The 16,944-nt window shown below is 40.6% G+C and overlaps 1 protein-coding gene across 1 annotated transcript in view; it reads right to left on the bottom strand.

The window, feature by feature from the left end:
• The window catches only part of GRM8 (glutamate metabotropic receptor 8), an 857,461-nt gene that overhangs the window by 708,745 nt on the left and 131,772 nt on the right, over nt 1–16,944 (bottom strand). The window contains exon 2 of the mRNA XM_055590836.1: nt 7,520–7,736. Coding sequence (XP_055446811.1) covers nt 7,520–7,736 — 217 coding nt within the window. The remainder of the gene's footprint in view (nt 1–7,519; nt 7,737–16,944) is intronic.

Below are 16,944 nucleotides of genomic sequence, written 5' to 3' on the forward strand. Positions count from 1 at the left end.
ACAGCTTTGAAATGATGCTCTATTTGATCAAGTTCTGCAGTAATTGTCAAAATCATATACATTTTCTTTGGATCCCTGTAAAGCTTCTGCAGGATCGCTGCACCTGCAGTTCCAATTTGCAATTTTCTCAGCCCTCCTTTGAAGTTATTCTTGCCAATTACCTGGTGTTAATATTAATTAAATATGATTTGCAACTTGAAATGTGGTGTTATCAATGGAACTCAGCTGTAGGAATATAAAGCAAAACTTTCAATTGAATTAAAATGTTTCCTTTCATTCATAGTATTTTACAACATTAATACTTTTGTCAAATTGATTTTTGCCTGCTGGAAGTCATTTTTCCAAAGCAATGAACATCTGAGGGAAAAGGCTGCTCTCTGTATTTTTTTTCCTTTGTCATTGAAAATACTTTGTTTTAATCTCAATGCAAATCCATTGCAGTTAATAGAAACTTGATTCTTGTTTATAACCCAGGAGGAAATAAATGCTTCCTTTTAAAACTGTACTGAGATAGCTTAAAAATATGATCAGTGGGCACTTTTTCATCGGAGAGTTGGAATGAAAGTTACTTTATTTCTTGAGCCACACCGAAAATAAATTACTATCAAGTGTTTTGGCAAGTGTCGGTCATTTTATATACACAAAAAATGAATTAATTAAACTGATTTATTGCATTAACATTTTGAACAAATTTTGCCAATCCAATGACCTCTGTGGTCCCTTCCAAGTCTGAGATTTTAAGATTCGGAACACATGTCAGACAATAGTCAGAAGCTTCCAACACTTGCAAATTGGGAGGGAAAAAAGTCACGTGCAGTAGAAGATTTGACAGAATCAGGTCTATTCTGCCCCCGTAATATGTGCAATGCCAACTTGCAGGCCTGTCATCTTCAATAAGCCATTCATAAACACGATGGCTGATTAAAGGACATGGGTTGCCATACTGTGCAAATTCACAGGGATAAGATACAGTGCTTTCACACATTCCTTTTATCTTCAAAGATGAAGCTTTAGCTTCCTTGCCCCTTTATAATGATCATGGCAGCATTAACATTTATTATCCTGTCTTCTTTTTTAAATAATATAATAAGCTGAGACAAAGAGGGGAAACAACCTGTCTAAAGCCTCAAGAAAGTCATTTATTGAGTCACAAGCTACAAGTTCCAGAGCTTAAGACAGAAAAGCATGGGCATGTATTATTAACCTCCTTATTACAATATCAATGAAAACATCATATCAAATCATTAAAACAAGATAGACATAGAGGACTGTGGTCCTAAGAACTGAGGGTGTGTAAAATAGGAGATGGAAAAGTCCTAACAACCAGTAGCAACTAAGCTATTCCCTTCCCTCAAGCCAAAAAAGACCAAAGAGAAAAATAAAAATCAGTTAGGCCAGAAGGACTCTCAGATGTCCATAATTTCCCAGGCGTTGATGAAAAGAACAATAGCTTGGAATTACACAAAGCAGGGGGGCTGAACAACTGATACCCGCACTGTATAGGGAGTGGCCAGTGATTTTACCAGGGAACTTCTGACTGCTTAGAATCCTGGGAAAGCCAGACACAAAGATCCCACCCAGTCTAGAACCCTGAGTTATCCATCAGGTCACCTCATCTACCCAACTAGTCAAGATTGAGAGAGTAAAACTCTGTAGCACTTCAAAAGGAACTTTTGAGCATATTATATTATGGTCTTCTCCATTACCAAACTCTGTCTACTTAGAAAGCCCCCCATCTTTATTTCTTACTGTTTGTCCTCCTGGTTTACCTCCCATCTCTGTCATGGAAATTTTCTCCCTAAGTATACCCTTCTTCATACTATCTCCCCTGTTATGGGTATTAAATTGTGTCTCCCAGAAAGATACACCCAATACCTCAGAATGTGACCTTATAAGGAAATAGGGTTATTGCAGATACAACTACTTAAGGTAATGCTGGAGTAGGGTGGGGCCTTTAATCCAACATGACTGGTATCTTTATAAGGAGAGAAGACAGGGACAGAAACAAGAAGGGAAAAGATAGCAATGTGATGATGGATGCAAAGACTAAATTGATGGATGAATCCAATGAACTCCACTGCATGCATGCTTGGTCACATCCAAACCTTTGCCACACACAAACTGTAGCCCACCAGGTTCCTCTGGTGATCAATGAACACCATTGATTACCAGCAAATTCTAAGGTGTGGCTCTGCCGACTCCTTGATTTCAGATTTCTAGCCTCCAGAACTGTGAGACAGTTAAGTTTCTGTTGTTTTTAGCCACTCAGTTGGTTATGGCAGCCTTAATACACTCCCTGTCAAGGACAATCCTTGATCCTCTGTCACAATGCCACATAATTTCAGCTGTGCCCTCTGGCAAAATTCCTGTTCTCTTATGAAAATCTGCTCAATAGCCTTGATTTTTTCATCAAGAACTCCTACCATCTCTCATCATGGAAAACTTCAAAGAAGACTGAGAGCCCTCCCATAGCCACAAATCCCATCAAGAGAACACTCTGCCCTATTCTTGGCTTTCCATTGCTAAATCTAGGCCACTATTGCCACATCTTCATTTTTTTCATTTATACTAATTTTATTTTCCTTAAATTGATTGAGGTACAATTGACAAACAAAAATTATGTACATTTAAGGCGTACAACTCAATGTTTTGATAAAGTATACATTGTGGAATGATTACCATAATCAAGCTAATTGACATTTCCATTACCTCACATAGTTGTGTGCATGTGTGTGTAGTGAGAACACTTGAGATCAATTCTCAGTAAATTTCAAGTAAACAACACAGTATCATTAGCTATAGTTACCATTCTGTACATTAGATCTTCAGAATTTATTAATCCTGTTTAACTGAAAGTTTATTCTCTTTGGCCAATATCTTCCATTTCCCTTACCCCTCCCCCCACTAGCCTCTAGCAACACACTCTGTTTTCCTGAGTTTGACTTTTTAGAATCCTACATATAAGTGAGAGCATGCAGGATTTGTCTTTCTGTGTCTGGCTTTTTTTCACTTAGTACAATGCCCTCCAGATTACCCATGTTATTACAAGTGGTAGGATTTCCTTCTTTACTAAGGCTAAATAATATCCATTATATAGATAGATAGATACATAAATATAGATATACTTTGTCCATTCATCCACCAATGGACATTTAGTTTGTTTCCATATCTTGGCTATTGAAAATAATGCTACAATGAACATAAGAGGCAGATACCTCTTCAAAATATTGATTTCATTTTCTTTGGACATAAACTTAGAAGTGGAATCACTGGATCATGTGGTAGTTCTATTTTTAATTCCCAAGGAAACTCCATATTATTTTCCATAATGACTACACCAATTTATACTCATATCAACCATGTACAATGCTTTCCTTTCCTCTACATCCTCAACAATGCTCATCATCCCATTCCTTTATGTAAAGCCCACAAGTGTATCCTCTGCCCCCTTTAATTCTCACTCTACACTCTAATTCACACTCTGCTGCTGCTGCTGCTAAGTCACTTCAGTCGTGTCCGACTCTGTGCAACCCCATGGACGGCAGCCAACCAGGCTCCCCGCTCCCTGGGATTCTCCAGGCAAGAACACTGGAGTGGGTTGCCGTTTCCTTCTCCAATGCATGAAAGTGAAAAGTGAAAGTGAAGTCCCTCAGTCGTGTCCGACTCTTGGCGACCCCATGGACTGCAGCCTACCAGGCTCCTCCATCCATGGGATTTTCCAGGCAAGAGTACTGGAGTGGGGTGCCATCGCCTTCTCCGAATTCACACTCTACACCTTAGCAATTACCTTTCTCACCGCGATTATAAATTTTGTGAAAATGAGCTTCAGAACTACATCTCAGTTCCTGCTTTGGCTCTCATCCAATGTCCTTGACTGTGTTCTTCTCCACAAAGGTATGTACCAGCACTTACAGTTTATTGAGTTCATAATCAAACCATGCTTCCCATTCCAAACCAACCTTTCCACTTTACTCTCTCTTTTCTATTCATGGTACTTGCATTTTCCAATTGACCAAAATTTCAAGTTTAATTTTGTTTTACCTTTGAGCTCTGTGTGCTGTGCTTAGTCACTCAGTCGTGTCCGACTCTTTGCAACCCCATGGACTGTAGCCCACCAGGTTCCTCTGTCCATGGGGATTCTCCAGCAAGAATACTGGAGTGGGTTGCCGTGCCCTCCTCCAGGGAATCTTCCCAACCCAGGCCCCCCACATCGCAGGTGGATTCTTTACCATCGGAGCCACCAGGGAAGCCCAAGAATACTGGAGTGGGTAATCTATCCCTTCAGGGGATCTTCCCAACCCAGGAATCGAACTGGGGTCTCCTGAATTGCAGGCAGATTCTTTACCAGCTGAGATATCAGGGAAGCCTCATCTTTGAGCTCTACTTCCAATCAATTGCTAAGTTCCAGAGACTTTACCACACAAGTGTCTCTCAAGACTGTTCCTTCATCCATTTCTATTATCACTGCCCTCCATGAGGCTAAGATTGATATTGCAAAAGTCTTTCAACTGGTCTCCCCATCTTCTACTTCTTATTAGCAAAATCTTAAATATGTATTCTGCTGGATTCCTCTCTATTCAGTAGTTTCCTCCACTGTCTAGAAAATGAAAGATAAAATTACTACACTATGGGGTACAATAGTCATCTATGTACCATGTCAAGCCTTCCAGTTTTGTCTTCCATACCTTACTACACAAACTACGATCCAGTCAAATTGTGACATTTGTTGATTCCCCCTTTTTTTTTTTTTTTTTTTTGCCTTCTCCAGTAAAAACGTTATAGTCAGGATGCTTGGGGCTGAGACTGTAACAGCTAGAATATCAAGGGACTATTTGTCTTATTTTATCAAATAACTCCTGTCCCTCTCTCCCTGAGAAGGATCCTGACTACAGAAGAGACATCATTGACATCTGTGTTCAAGACCATCATTCATTCATAAACTTTGTTCTCCAAGACTCAATAAGGATACTTCCTCACATCTCAGATTTTGTTAAAATGAAAAACGTTATAATCAAACCATACAAGCAATGTATCACTAAACAGATTTTCATTTCACTATCATTCCATTATGATCTGTCAGAATTAATCAGAGACAAAACATAGGAAGTCCCAGTCTACACTGAAATTTCATAGCAATTAACATTGCTGAAGGGAGAAATTCTTAACAGAGTACAGGAAAATTTACAAGAGTTGGAAAAATATACAATTCCATTAATAGGCAGACACTCCAGAAAATGAATGCGTATATCTCCTTCTCAGTCAAGAGACTAAGATCTTTAAAAACACTGGTAACACAGTGACAGAGATGTCATCAATGTTGTAGAAAGAGGAGCAAATGTTACAGAACTAATGAATTTTCATTAGAGTCATCAGATCACTTCAGAATGGGTTAAGTTGCTACCATTTGTCATTCCCATTAATCTCATTGTCATGTAAAAGGTTTAATTTTCAGCTATTTTTGTTCTAGATAAAATCTTTGTCATTAAAATGAGGGATGATTTTGATATTTAATATATTCCATGGCATACTCTAGTGTGGCACTAATTTGGCCTTTTCAGTATTCTGCATATTAATTGACAATACAGCCCTCCTCCATTCCCCAGATAAGGGAGAACTGAAATAGAATGGACAGCCAATCAAGTCACAGAATACTGAAAGGATCAACAGAAAAGAAATGTTGCTCTAATCAGGAGCATACACAAGGCACTGAAATTATTTTCTCCCACACTAATGACTAAGATAGAGACAGTAATCATGAAAGATACCACCTGAATCCTTGAAGGTGGCAGTTACCAAAGTATAGCAATGGTCCCTAAAAGTGAGAACTAAGTATTCCTTTTTTTTTTTCTTCTGGTAAGAAGAATAAAACTGCATTCTCACTTTTAACTTTTAAAACAATGCATTTTATCAGAGTCTGCAACAAGTCTTGTCTTAAATTTTTTGTAGTAATCTGTGGCATGCACACAAAATGCGTCCTCTAGTTGAGAATGTACAGATCACTGCAGAAACTTCTCATTTCAATACATTTTCTATTAGTTGCCTTCTTTTGTTAAATTATCACTTTGGTGAGAACTAACATCAGCTGCTTAAATAATGCATTCAAACCTGCTTTCAGAAGCTACTGTTTTCATTTGAGTGGGCATTTCTCCTAAGGATGAATGTGAGATTCTTTTCCAAGAAGGTAATATAATTTACCATCATTTAAAGTTCAGTTGAATGTTTTGAATCATTTTCATAGCAATAGTGATATAATTGAAAATTCAAAAGAGCAAAGATTATGCCATCATGGATATTTGTAACAAAGAATGAATAGCTGTCCCTTAAATAAACTAAGCCAATCTATCCAACAAGACCAGGCCTTTTCTACATTTTCTGCAGCAGTACAGTACTGGAACAAATATTAAACACACTAAATATTGTGCATCATAAGTTTCCATGCTTATTACACGCAGCGTAACAGATCCTAGGCATCTTCATATCTTTTAAGAGAAAACCCTATTCCAATAAATTTAGATGTTTTGTCTGCTAATTAGGGAATAAGCCCAAATCATTCCCACGGTCTTTTCCTGCATTAAAGCTTCAGAGAAAAACATTAAGTTATCAAAGTTCAAAATTACCCCCAAAACAGCTAAAGGATGCTTTAAATTTTTGGCAAAACATTTCTATTACAGAAAACAATGCAATAGAAAAATATGCTAATTTTATTCAGTAATTCTTAGTAAGAACAATAGCATTTGTTAAGTAACTGGTAACATATCTCCTTTCATCTGAAAAGTTATATTGTTGCCCAATCAGCAATAAGATTTATGCCCTGAGGTGTCTTTGTCTTCTGGGTCTTCCACATAGTGTAGTAGATTTACAGCCTCATGGATAAATACATACATAGTAAAATGCCTACGGAGATTTGAATGAGAACGTTGGAAAAACCCAGGACAGAGTTCACAAGCACGCTGTTCTAAACAAGTTTCCACATCTTGCCCTTAATCCCACTCACTGTAAGCTTTAGAGTTTGAGGTCAGAATCAAAATTCAAAAAGTCAAAAATGACAATAAGAGTATCACTCAAGTATAGCCTTGGGGGCTACTTCAGTATTGTTTTAAGGTGATTACCAGTCTTAATCCCTTTAGTGTTGGATGTTAAATTCTACTGCCTTTTTTAAAATATTTAATGACTTGCTAATGTAAGCCTCCATCTAGAACAATCAAATAGTATGTCATTTATTCAAATATACAGTGGCTCTAATGTGCCAGCAAACTCCCACGTCAAAACAGACAACTTTAAAAAATGTTCACCTGAGTCAGGAGCTCTACTTCCTAAATTAGCACAGGAGTGTCACCTTGATAGACCATGAACAACAAAACCATTTATAATAAGCCCAGCTTCCCCCTAGAGTGGACAGCCTGGGTCGTGCATCTGTAGGAGCTCTAATTATCCCACACAGATCAGAGAGCTCTTGGGGACACTCAGACTTCCACAGCCTGTCGCCTCAAACACGATCATCTGATAAATAATCACTTACCAATCTCCCTCGAGATCTGAGTGAAGGCCTCCACACCACTCTCTCCATAGTTACCCTCAGAAGCCAGCGTCGACACGTAATTCCACCCCAGGGCCGTCACAATGTCCACCATGGCTTGCGCTTGGTAGGAGTCAGGGGGGACCACCCGGGAGAAGAAGTCATACCTGGTGTTATCACTTAGCTCTGGGGCGGTGGATGCATAGCTGATTTGAGGTATCTGCAAAACAGATGACAGGTCATTTCCACCCATGAGGACTCTTGTCAAATGATGGACTGTTGCACAAGAGATTAAACAGTCAAAGCTATACCAGAAACCTAGACAGAGCAGCCTGCAGCCAAGATAAGATTTCATCACCATCAATTGCATTAGAAAGTAGGTTATATAGGTCTGTGGGCTCACTTTCTTTCAAAGCGCATTTCTAAACAAGAGGGCTTCCCTGGTGGCCCAGTGGTCAAGAATCTGCCTGCAATGAGGAGACACGGGTTTGATCCCTGGGTGGGCAAGATCCCCTGGAGAAGGGAACAGCAACCCTTCAGTAGCAAAAGAGTCAGACATGACTGAGCAACTAAAAAACAACAACAAAACAGAAAGAATTTAGTTTTGATTCAGTCCCCATTGTTTCAGAAGCCAAAGCAAAACATTTGTGCTTTTGGTTGTTGTTGCTCTTCTTATTCTGTACATGATAACTTCTGGTGAAGAAATGAGGCAGAAATGAACAAGAAATGTACACACACACCCCAGAAAAGGTCACCTCTAAAATCGTCTTTGGCTTCAGAATATAAAGGCTACATAATGATGAGTAGAGCATTTAATACAAGACTATTTTTTTACACTTGATACCATTTTAGTACTATTATATTTTGGGTAAATTATTTTAAATATATACCTTTGCAAATCTAGTCAGTGCTTATTAATATAATCACTGAGTACCACAATAAGATTTGGGAACAGCTAACCATGTATCTTTTAATTAAAATGTCTTTCCAGTCTTCCATCCTCAAAAAAAAAAAAAAAAAAAAATCACAAAACAGGAATCCATATCAAAATTTCTTTAGGATAAGAGACTATTTTCTGACATAAACAGGGTGAATTGCTAGAAGATTTTCGAAATTAGAGATATGTTGTTTCTCCTAAATAACTTCAAGCTGAGTAGCAAATTAACTGCATGCCATAAATTTACCCCAAAGAGGTTTGAAATGCAATATTCACTCCTATATACAAATGAAGAGTCTTATTCTATCTATGAGAAGTGCTAGGACAGAAGAACACAGGGATGTTAAAGAAGTATGCCAGAGGGACATGCAGGCTAGGCCAAGCACAGAAGATGCAGGAAATCCAGCAAAAACATGGGGAAAGACATTTCAGCCACAGGAAACAGCATGTCCAAAGGCAGAGTCAAGAAAGGATATGTGTTGCAGCGTTTCTCATGGTGGGAAAGCGAAATATCAAGGGAGGAGCATCAGGAAGTATAACTTCAGAGCTAGACAGAAACCAGAGGATGAAGGGTTACTCAGGTATGACAAGGAGTGTGGACTTTATCACCAAGGTCATGAGAAAGCACAGCATGATTGTAACCAAGGGAGTGGCACAACAGAAATTTTGTTTTAGAAAGATCACATTGGCAGCAGTGGGAAGAGTAGAAACCCTCACATTTCAGGGTCCACCTGGGTAGCCCCATGCCCCAAAATTCTGACTTAGTATGTCTAGACATCTAGGAATCTTCATTTTAATATGTCCTCCAGAAAGTGGACCCATAATTCAGAGATACACTGAATTAAAGGGAAGACATAAGAAGTTGCCTACTAGTTCCAGTTAGAAAACTACTATAGAAATCTATGTAAGAAAGTATAAAAACAGAACTAAGGCAGTAGTAGGTGGCAAAAAAGGAAGGGTGTAGAACCTGTGAGTATCTAAAAGACCACGAAAGGTGTAGGAAAAAATGGGAAATGACTCTCAGTTCTATGGCTTTGCTCTCTGAGTAGATGATGTTTGATATTTTCCAAGGTAGAAGAACAAGAGGAGATTTGGAAGACAAAAATGATGAGTTCAGGTTTTGACTTGTTTCTTCTGAGGTTCCTGTGAGATAAATGAAAGCAACTAAAAAGTGGGCAACATTATTGTGGCATCTGGAGTTTAAGAGATGTGAACTTCATCTGTGATGTGAAAATCCAGAGGTCAGAATGACTCTATGATGCCCTAACTCAGGATGCTTGGTTGAAGATGCAGGTCTGACTCATACATAAAACTGTTAACTCTGCTCTCCATCAGATCTTGCAGGTAACATCAGGGCTCTGATGTTCAATGGGCTGCCATTTCATCTTCCTGCACAGAGCTACACACTCTGAACCGTCCATCACCTGCCACCCCCTGACCAGACAATCCCCAATCCACAAGGAGGTTACAACTTTCCTCTTGACATCTTGAAAAAGCCCTCAACATCTGTATCCAGACCTTTTGTAGGTCTAGAGAGTCCTCCTCCATTTTTGGTGGCCAGTGAAGTGACACTGAACATCCAAAGGTATAAAAGCCTCCTTACCCAGAAGACTGTGCTTGGAGCTCTCCAGGGTGCTGGAGAACTTGTTTGGCTTCTGAGTAACCTGTATCTATCTATATCACCTACAACAATGATTTAGTCTATTTCACACCCAATTCTTCTGGGTCCTGTCCTCCTAGTAGGACCTTACTAACTTGCCTGTTAATATTGTGGGATCATGAAAACCAGTCTTGACTGTCTCCTTTTTGTTCCTTTGCATTCTCTGCCAGATATACCAGTCACCTCTTGATAGATTGTCCCCTTGATTAGGCTGTGTTCCTTTGTAGTACATAAATACTTAGCAAGGACATCCATCCAAATCTCTAACCACACACCAAATCTTGCCCTTCTTGGTTGTTTCTAGAGGGCCTGGGAAAGAGATAATGGATGATTCAGTGAGGTCTACCCTTTGCTAGAGATCTTTCCCAAAGATCAAGAGCATGTGTGTTTCTATCTTCTAGTGAAAAAGATCCAACAGCCTGACCTTCACTTTGGAAGGAATTCTGTGTGTGTGTTTGTGTGTGTGTGTGTGTATGCACACACAAGTGTAGGAGGGAACGGGGAGCATTCTATAGCAAATTCCATAGTGCTATACCATTACATTGGCCTATCTGGATATATAATAATCCTCCTACTTCCTCAGCTACTCAGAGTCCAGCAGTAAAATGCCCTACACAATCCACACCCTGCCTATAATAATGAGCCACCCCTTTCTAAAAATGAGCACAAAGTGTGAAAATTGAGTGTTTGAAACCAAAACTAATTATCTCAAATTACTACCTTCAGTCAGTCACTTTCAGGGCTGTTTAATTAGCAGTCAGCATCATGTTTAGGATTAATTAAACAGGTGTAAAGGGTATATAAAATAAAAGTGCAGATAAGAAATGGTTGTTTGCATAATTAGGCAAAGGACTTTCTCCCCAAAGTCTGAAAGAATTTTCTCTTTGCTGATCAATGTGCAGAAAAGTAATGTGAGAGTATGTGTTTGTATTTTCATTCGTTCAATTCATGCTATGTCTCAGCCTATAAGAAGGCATCTTGAATACTGATCATATTTCAAGACATCTTTTCAAGTTGTCATGGGGTAACATCTCATTTTTACTTTATTGTGGCCGACCACTAAGCACTGGCTCATGAAGCAATTTAATTTCTGTGTTGGCATCCTCAATATTTCCAAAGCCTCAAATTAAACCCCTACTGGCAACTGAAGTGGGAATTTTTTTTTTAACCTGGGATATTTTTTTTCCTACACTGAATCCATTCTAACTAATCCTTTCACTCTGGATATTTCAGTTTCCAGAAACAGAACAACAAAAAATGTGGTGAGAGAGGCATAGAAGAAAAAGAGGGAAATGAGAGGGGAAAGGAGAGTGTACTAAGAAAACAAGTGTGGAAACCATTCTGCATCAGTTCATCCTTTTCAAGACGTACATCCCTTGTAAGCCTTTCCATTTGCCCATTCAAAGGGTAATATCCCAACTCATCAAACTGGCTCCTGAAGCCCTGGGATCAGACACTGTCCCATCCTCCTTCCCAGCTTTATGCCTTCACTGTCATCCCTGATGATGCCTGCAATCCTGCCCATGCTGCTTCTGTGAAGAGAGACACCTTCACCTTCTGCACAGATGGAACATCCAGTTTAAAAGTTGGCGATTAATCTATACACACTACCATGTATAAAACAGACAACCAGCAAGGACCTACTGTATATCACAGAGAAATTACTCAATATTCTATAATGACCTATAATGGGGAAATAATCTAAAAAAAAAGAAAAGAATGAATGTACGGGTATGTATAACTGACTCACTTGCTGTACACCTGAAACTAACACAATGCTGTAAATAAACTGTACTTCAACCATCATTCTGCCCATCCATCCATCCCCTCCTTCCAGGAAGCCTTCTCTCAGGCAGATCTGCCTTTTGCTTTCCCTCATCCCACAGTCTCCATCATCTGCCATAAGAACCACAATCGTGTGCTAGCTTAGGAGTCCCGCAGAGACAAAGTCTCTGTGTTCAATGAATGTTTGAAAGCAATTCCTTACTCAAAAACTGTGGCAGGGATTTTGATATAGCTTCTTCCCAACAGCCCCCTACCTGACATTCCACCAAAATACCATGCAGGCTCTTCATTTGTCCTTCTTGATCCTTCTCTATCCTGCTGTATGTCCTAGGAGGTTGCTTTGTGACTGTCTCACCTGGGCTCCCTAGCCTCAGGTTTTCAGTCAAATTTACCCAGTGGGAGGCATCTCCAAGAGGTAGGAAGGCAGGAGAAGACAGCAGTCAGAGCATTGATGCCTCCATCTCTTTCCCTCACCCTGACTTGGTGTTTCTCGACCTGAGTCCTCACCGGCCTCTGAGGCCCTCCCCAGGTTCCTGTGATGAGTCACTGCCCTTGGACCTCCAGTCTTCCCACAGTTGCTAGTTCCTAAGCATGCTCCATCTTGAGTTGGGGCCTTTACCTGTGCCCACACCTTATAAACGGTCCTTTTATTAACCTCTCTTCTATTATCCCATGAGTGTGCTGGAAGCCTATCAGTCCACCCACTCTTCCAGGTCTCTGGGGAAGGGACACCCACTGCCCTGCCTTCCCAAACTCAGCCCTGACATAACCTGCTAACCTTTCTCCATCCACTTCCCCTCCCAACCTCTTCCACCACCAGTCTTACAGGATGTTTTCCTTCCCTTTCTCTTTCAGTGCCTTAAGGCATCCAACTGCATCATTTTTAAACACCTGTCTTTTTGTCTTTTTTCCTCTCTTATTTTCCTTGTGCTGAGGTTTCATAAGAATATGATGTGTGCTTAAAATAAGGCCATATATCCATTACCCCATTAAAGCATATTTGAGGCAATTAATTGTACAACTCAAAATACCCATGACCATACCCCTCTTTTAAAACTGGTTCAAGTTTCTGTATAACATAAGGAGCTCAGCTTGGTGCTCTGTGATGACCTAGATGGGTGAGATGGGGTGGGAGTTGGAGGGAGGCTCAAGAGGGAGGGGATATATGTATATTTATGGCTGATTCACATTGTTGTATGGCAGAAACCAATACAACATTTTAAAGCAATTATCCACCAAATTAAAAAACAATTAGCTTCCACTTTTTTGATAATGTTTTTGTCTCCACTATATTACACTTCCGCTCAGAAAGAAGAGATCTCCACCCCAACCTCACTCCTCTTGGGGAGTTCCAGAGTATTGTCTCCTCCCTAGACCTCTATCTCTTATTTATTCTCCCCAAAGGGGAGGAGAATCTGAACGAGAGGTCAGAGTTCTAAGTTTACTGGGCAAGAGTGGATCACCCTCTGCCTTCATTTTCAACATACCCCCACAGAGCCCAGGCTTAGGCAGAAGCAGGTCCCAAGGATAAGCTGTAGTGCGGGAGAAGGAGGCACCATTCTGAACTCAAGTCCACGCTGAATTCTTTCCAATTCTGTTCTTACAGACAGACATGCATCTGGGAAGTTATCTGGTGTTTGCCCAGCTGTGACTAAAACCAATTACTTGATCCACATTTAGCTAGAGAGTTTGTGAATCTTGGACCGACATACTCTAATATAATCCAAAAGTTTAACATAGATCTCAAGGAGGCAAAACTTCTATTTCAAAAGAAATTCATGTATAGTTTCTTAGATATTTTGCTAAAAATAGCAAACATATATTTTTTTTTCTCTTTAAATAGAAGTTAGCAGATATTACTGTCCTCTAGTGTCTGTTTTCTACTTCTTGCAGATAGAAGCCCAAATTCTTATGTACGACTTGGCCACTTAGAAGAAAACTACATTTCCCAGCCTTCTTTGCAGATATAATCTTTAGTATAGTGGTGAGTACAACTTCTGAAAATGTATCCTTAAAGGGAAAGAGCAGTTCTTTCTCATGCCCTGCCCCTTCCTCCTGCTGGCCAGAATTTGGACATAATCAAATGTTCAATTAGCCATCTCAGGCCATCACCTAGGGATGGTAAAACAAAACAGCATACCCCAACCTAGTCCAATCCACTGTGATATCTGATTTCTAAAACCACCTGATTATGCTCTTACTACTTCCATTCCTGCCCTTCTCAAATCCATTCTACACAAACAACCAAACTGATCTTTTTAAAAAATCAGATAATATAAAAATTTTGCTGAAAGCCCTTCATTTTCCCCAGTGAAATTCAACTAAAGCCTAAGCCTCTATTCACAGGATCCATGACTCAACCTCTGACCTCCTTTTCCCCTCTCTCACTTGACTCACTAGATTCTTTTCTGTTCCCTGGCCCAGCCAAGCCCTATTTCTTCCCCAAGCCTCATGCCCATTGCTTCCTACACCTTCTAGACAGGGTTGAGAATGAGTACAGCTTCCTCAGATGGTCTGTGCCTCTCCCTATTGAAGTCAGTGAATCTAATTCCACATGACTGGCAGAGTGAGACGGGATGTTACTGAGATATAAAGGGGCCAAGAGGCTTTTGCTGCTAAGTCGCTTCAGTCGTGTCCGACTCTGTGCAACCCCATAGACGGCAGCTCACCAGGCTCCCCCATCCCTGGGATTCTCCAGGCAAGAACACTGGAGTGGGTTGCCATTTCCTTCTCCAATGCATGAAAGTGAAAAGAGAAAGTGAAGTTGCTCGGTCCTGTCTGACTCTTCGCGACCCCATAGACTGCAGCCTACTAGGCTCCTCTGTCCATGGAATTTTCCAGGCAAGAGTACTGGAGTGGGGTGCCATTGCCTTCTCCAAGAGGCTTTTAGGCACCATATATACTCTTTCACAGCACAAGAAGATGGCAATTTCCCTTCAGGTGCCTTTTAAATGTTCCCTGCTGTTTGCACATTAAAATACTATGGTAAGTTTTAAACTTTCTGTGACTGCTGAAAATGACATGTATCCCACATGCGTTTCCCCCAGTTTCTGGCTTGCCAAAGATCCACTAGGATGCCAAGACACCCCTAACAAGCAATGAGTCCTAAAGCACACTCAGGGGAAGTCCCCCAGGATCACAGGAAATGTAAGTCTTCCTGCAAGAAACTCACATACATCTGAGAACAGATTTGCAGACAGAAGACAATTTAAGACCTGAGTCACCCACATCTTCACCATCAATTACCAACAAGGTTTTTGTGCTTTTTCATCTCTACAACCAACCTCATCCATTGATTGTCAACCTTAGTGGTGGAGGAAGTTGGTGGCGTGTGTTATTAATGCCATTCAATAGTGTCATTGGTTTTCTCCAGTGAAAGATCAGCTTGAAGCTGTGCTCTTCCTCAGGGGGTAGTGCTTGCCTGGGCACTTCTTCAGTGATGCTGCTCTTAGGAACAGCCGCCATCGCTATGACAGCTTCCTGCCACCTGGTCTTGGGATGGTTTGTTGCTGCTGCAGAACCCGGTCCAGAAAAGCATAATGATTATAGCCATCAACTTTGTCTTTTCAGACTTGACTGCCCTCTGGTACTAAAACTACTAGTTGCTTGTGGCAAAACATGAGCATATAATCAGAAATTGGATAAAAATCAGGAGTCAGAGCTAGAAGTTCAGTTCAGTGTTGACCTTCCCCTCCTCATGCTGCCCTGAGCTTTCATGTGCCTCTCAGCTTCATGAAAATGAAATGAGAGGGAAAAGGAGAAAGAAATGTGGAGCCTACACATGGAGAAATAAAGAAGAAAGATGACTATCCTCAGTTTGTTTTTGAAACTCTATTACCCTCCCAAACCAGGACCTGCTCAAAGAAATCTTGCCCACTCAACGGATAGAGAGCAAGCTTCCTATTTGTACAAGTTAATGCCAAATGTGAAATGAGTCCATGACTATCTTCTCAACTGAATCTTCACCACTGATTCAGAAAAGGACACTAGCTGTTGTGCTCTGATGCACGGTGTGTGTGTGTGTATGTGTGTTTGTGCTCAGTCATGTCTGACTCTTTGCAACCCCATGGACTGTAGCCTACCAGGTTCCTCTGTCCATGGGATTCTCCAGGCAAAAATACAGGAGTAGGTTGCCATTTTCTTCTCCAGGGGATCTTTTCAATCCAGGAATTAAACCTGTGTCTCCTGTACTAGCAGGTGGATTCTTTACCACTGAGCCACCTGGGAAACCCTTGATGCAGGGTGGGGCTTAGAAATAGAAAAGGAGAGGCAGTCTTTTGAAATGGGAAATTGTGGAGGACACGGAGAGAGAGACTGATTTCATTGTGGTGTGATGTTATCCACCTGCCCAACATCAGCTCATTCAGAGTGAGCAAAATCTATCCACACTTGCACACTAAAAGGGCCTGTGGTCAGTCAACACAGCTGAGTATAGAGAGATGGTTCAAACACTTGCAGTCACGACTGTAATTCTGTTATGAGCCAGGATTCAGACCTTACCTCTCATAACACCCATAACCAAGCCAACCAGAGAAGAAAGAGACAATTCATTCTCATTATTAGATAAAGAATTCAAATATGGTTTCCTGCTGATGCCGAATCTGAAATTTCAGAGGCAAATATGAAGACCAAGTCACAAGAGGCACACTTTCTTTAAAACATGAAGAATGCATTTTTGTACATATGTGTACACCTGAGAGTAGACATATGCTTTACACAATGTCATATCTTGGTTTTCGTAATTCACTTGGATATATTCTACTGAGTTTTGTGTGCATGCTAAGGTCGCCTCAGTCGTGTCCAATCTTTGTGACCCTTTGGGCCATAGCCCATCAGGTTCCTCTGTCCATGGGATTCTCCAGGCAAGAACACTGCCGTGGGTTGCCATTCCCTTCTCCAGGGGATCGTCCCAATCCAGAGGTCAAACCCACATCTCTTGCATCCCCTGCACTGGCAGGCAGGTTCTTTACCACTAGCACCACATTTTAAAGGGTGCATTTACCAAGGGTACTGTATGAGTACTTTTTCAAGGGTACTGTATGAGTC

Source organism: Bubalus kerabau, chromosome 8 (assembly GCF_029407905.1).
Source record: "Bubalus kerabau isolate K-KA32 ecotype Philippines breed swamp buffalo chromosome 8, PCC_UOA_SB_1v2, whole genome shotgun sequence".
NCBI classification, from domain to species: Eukaryota; Metazoa; Chordata; class Mammalia; order Artiodactyla; family Bovidae; genus Bubalus; species Bubalus kerabau.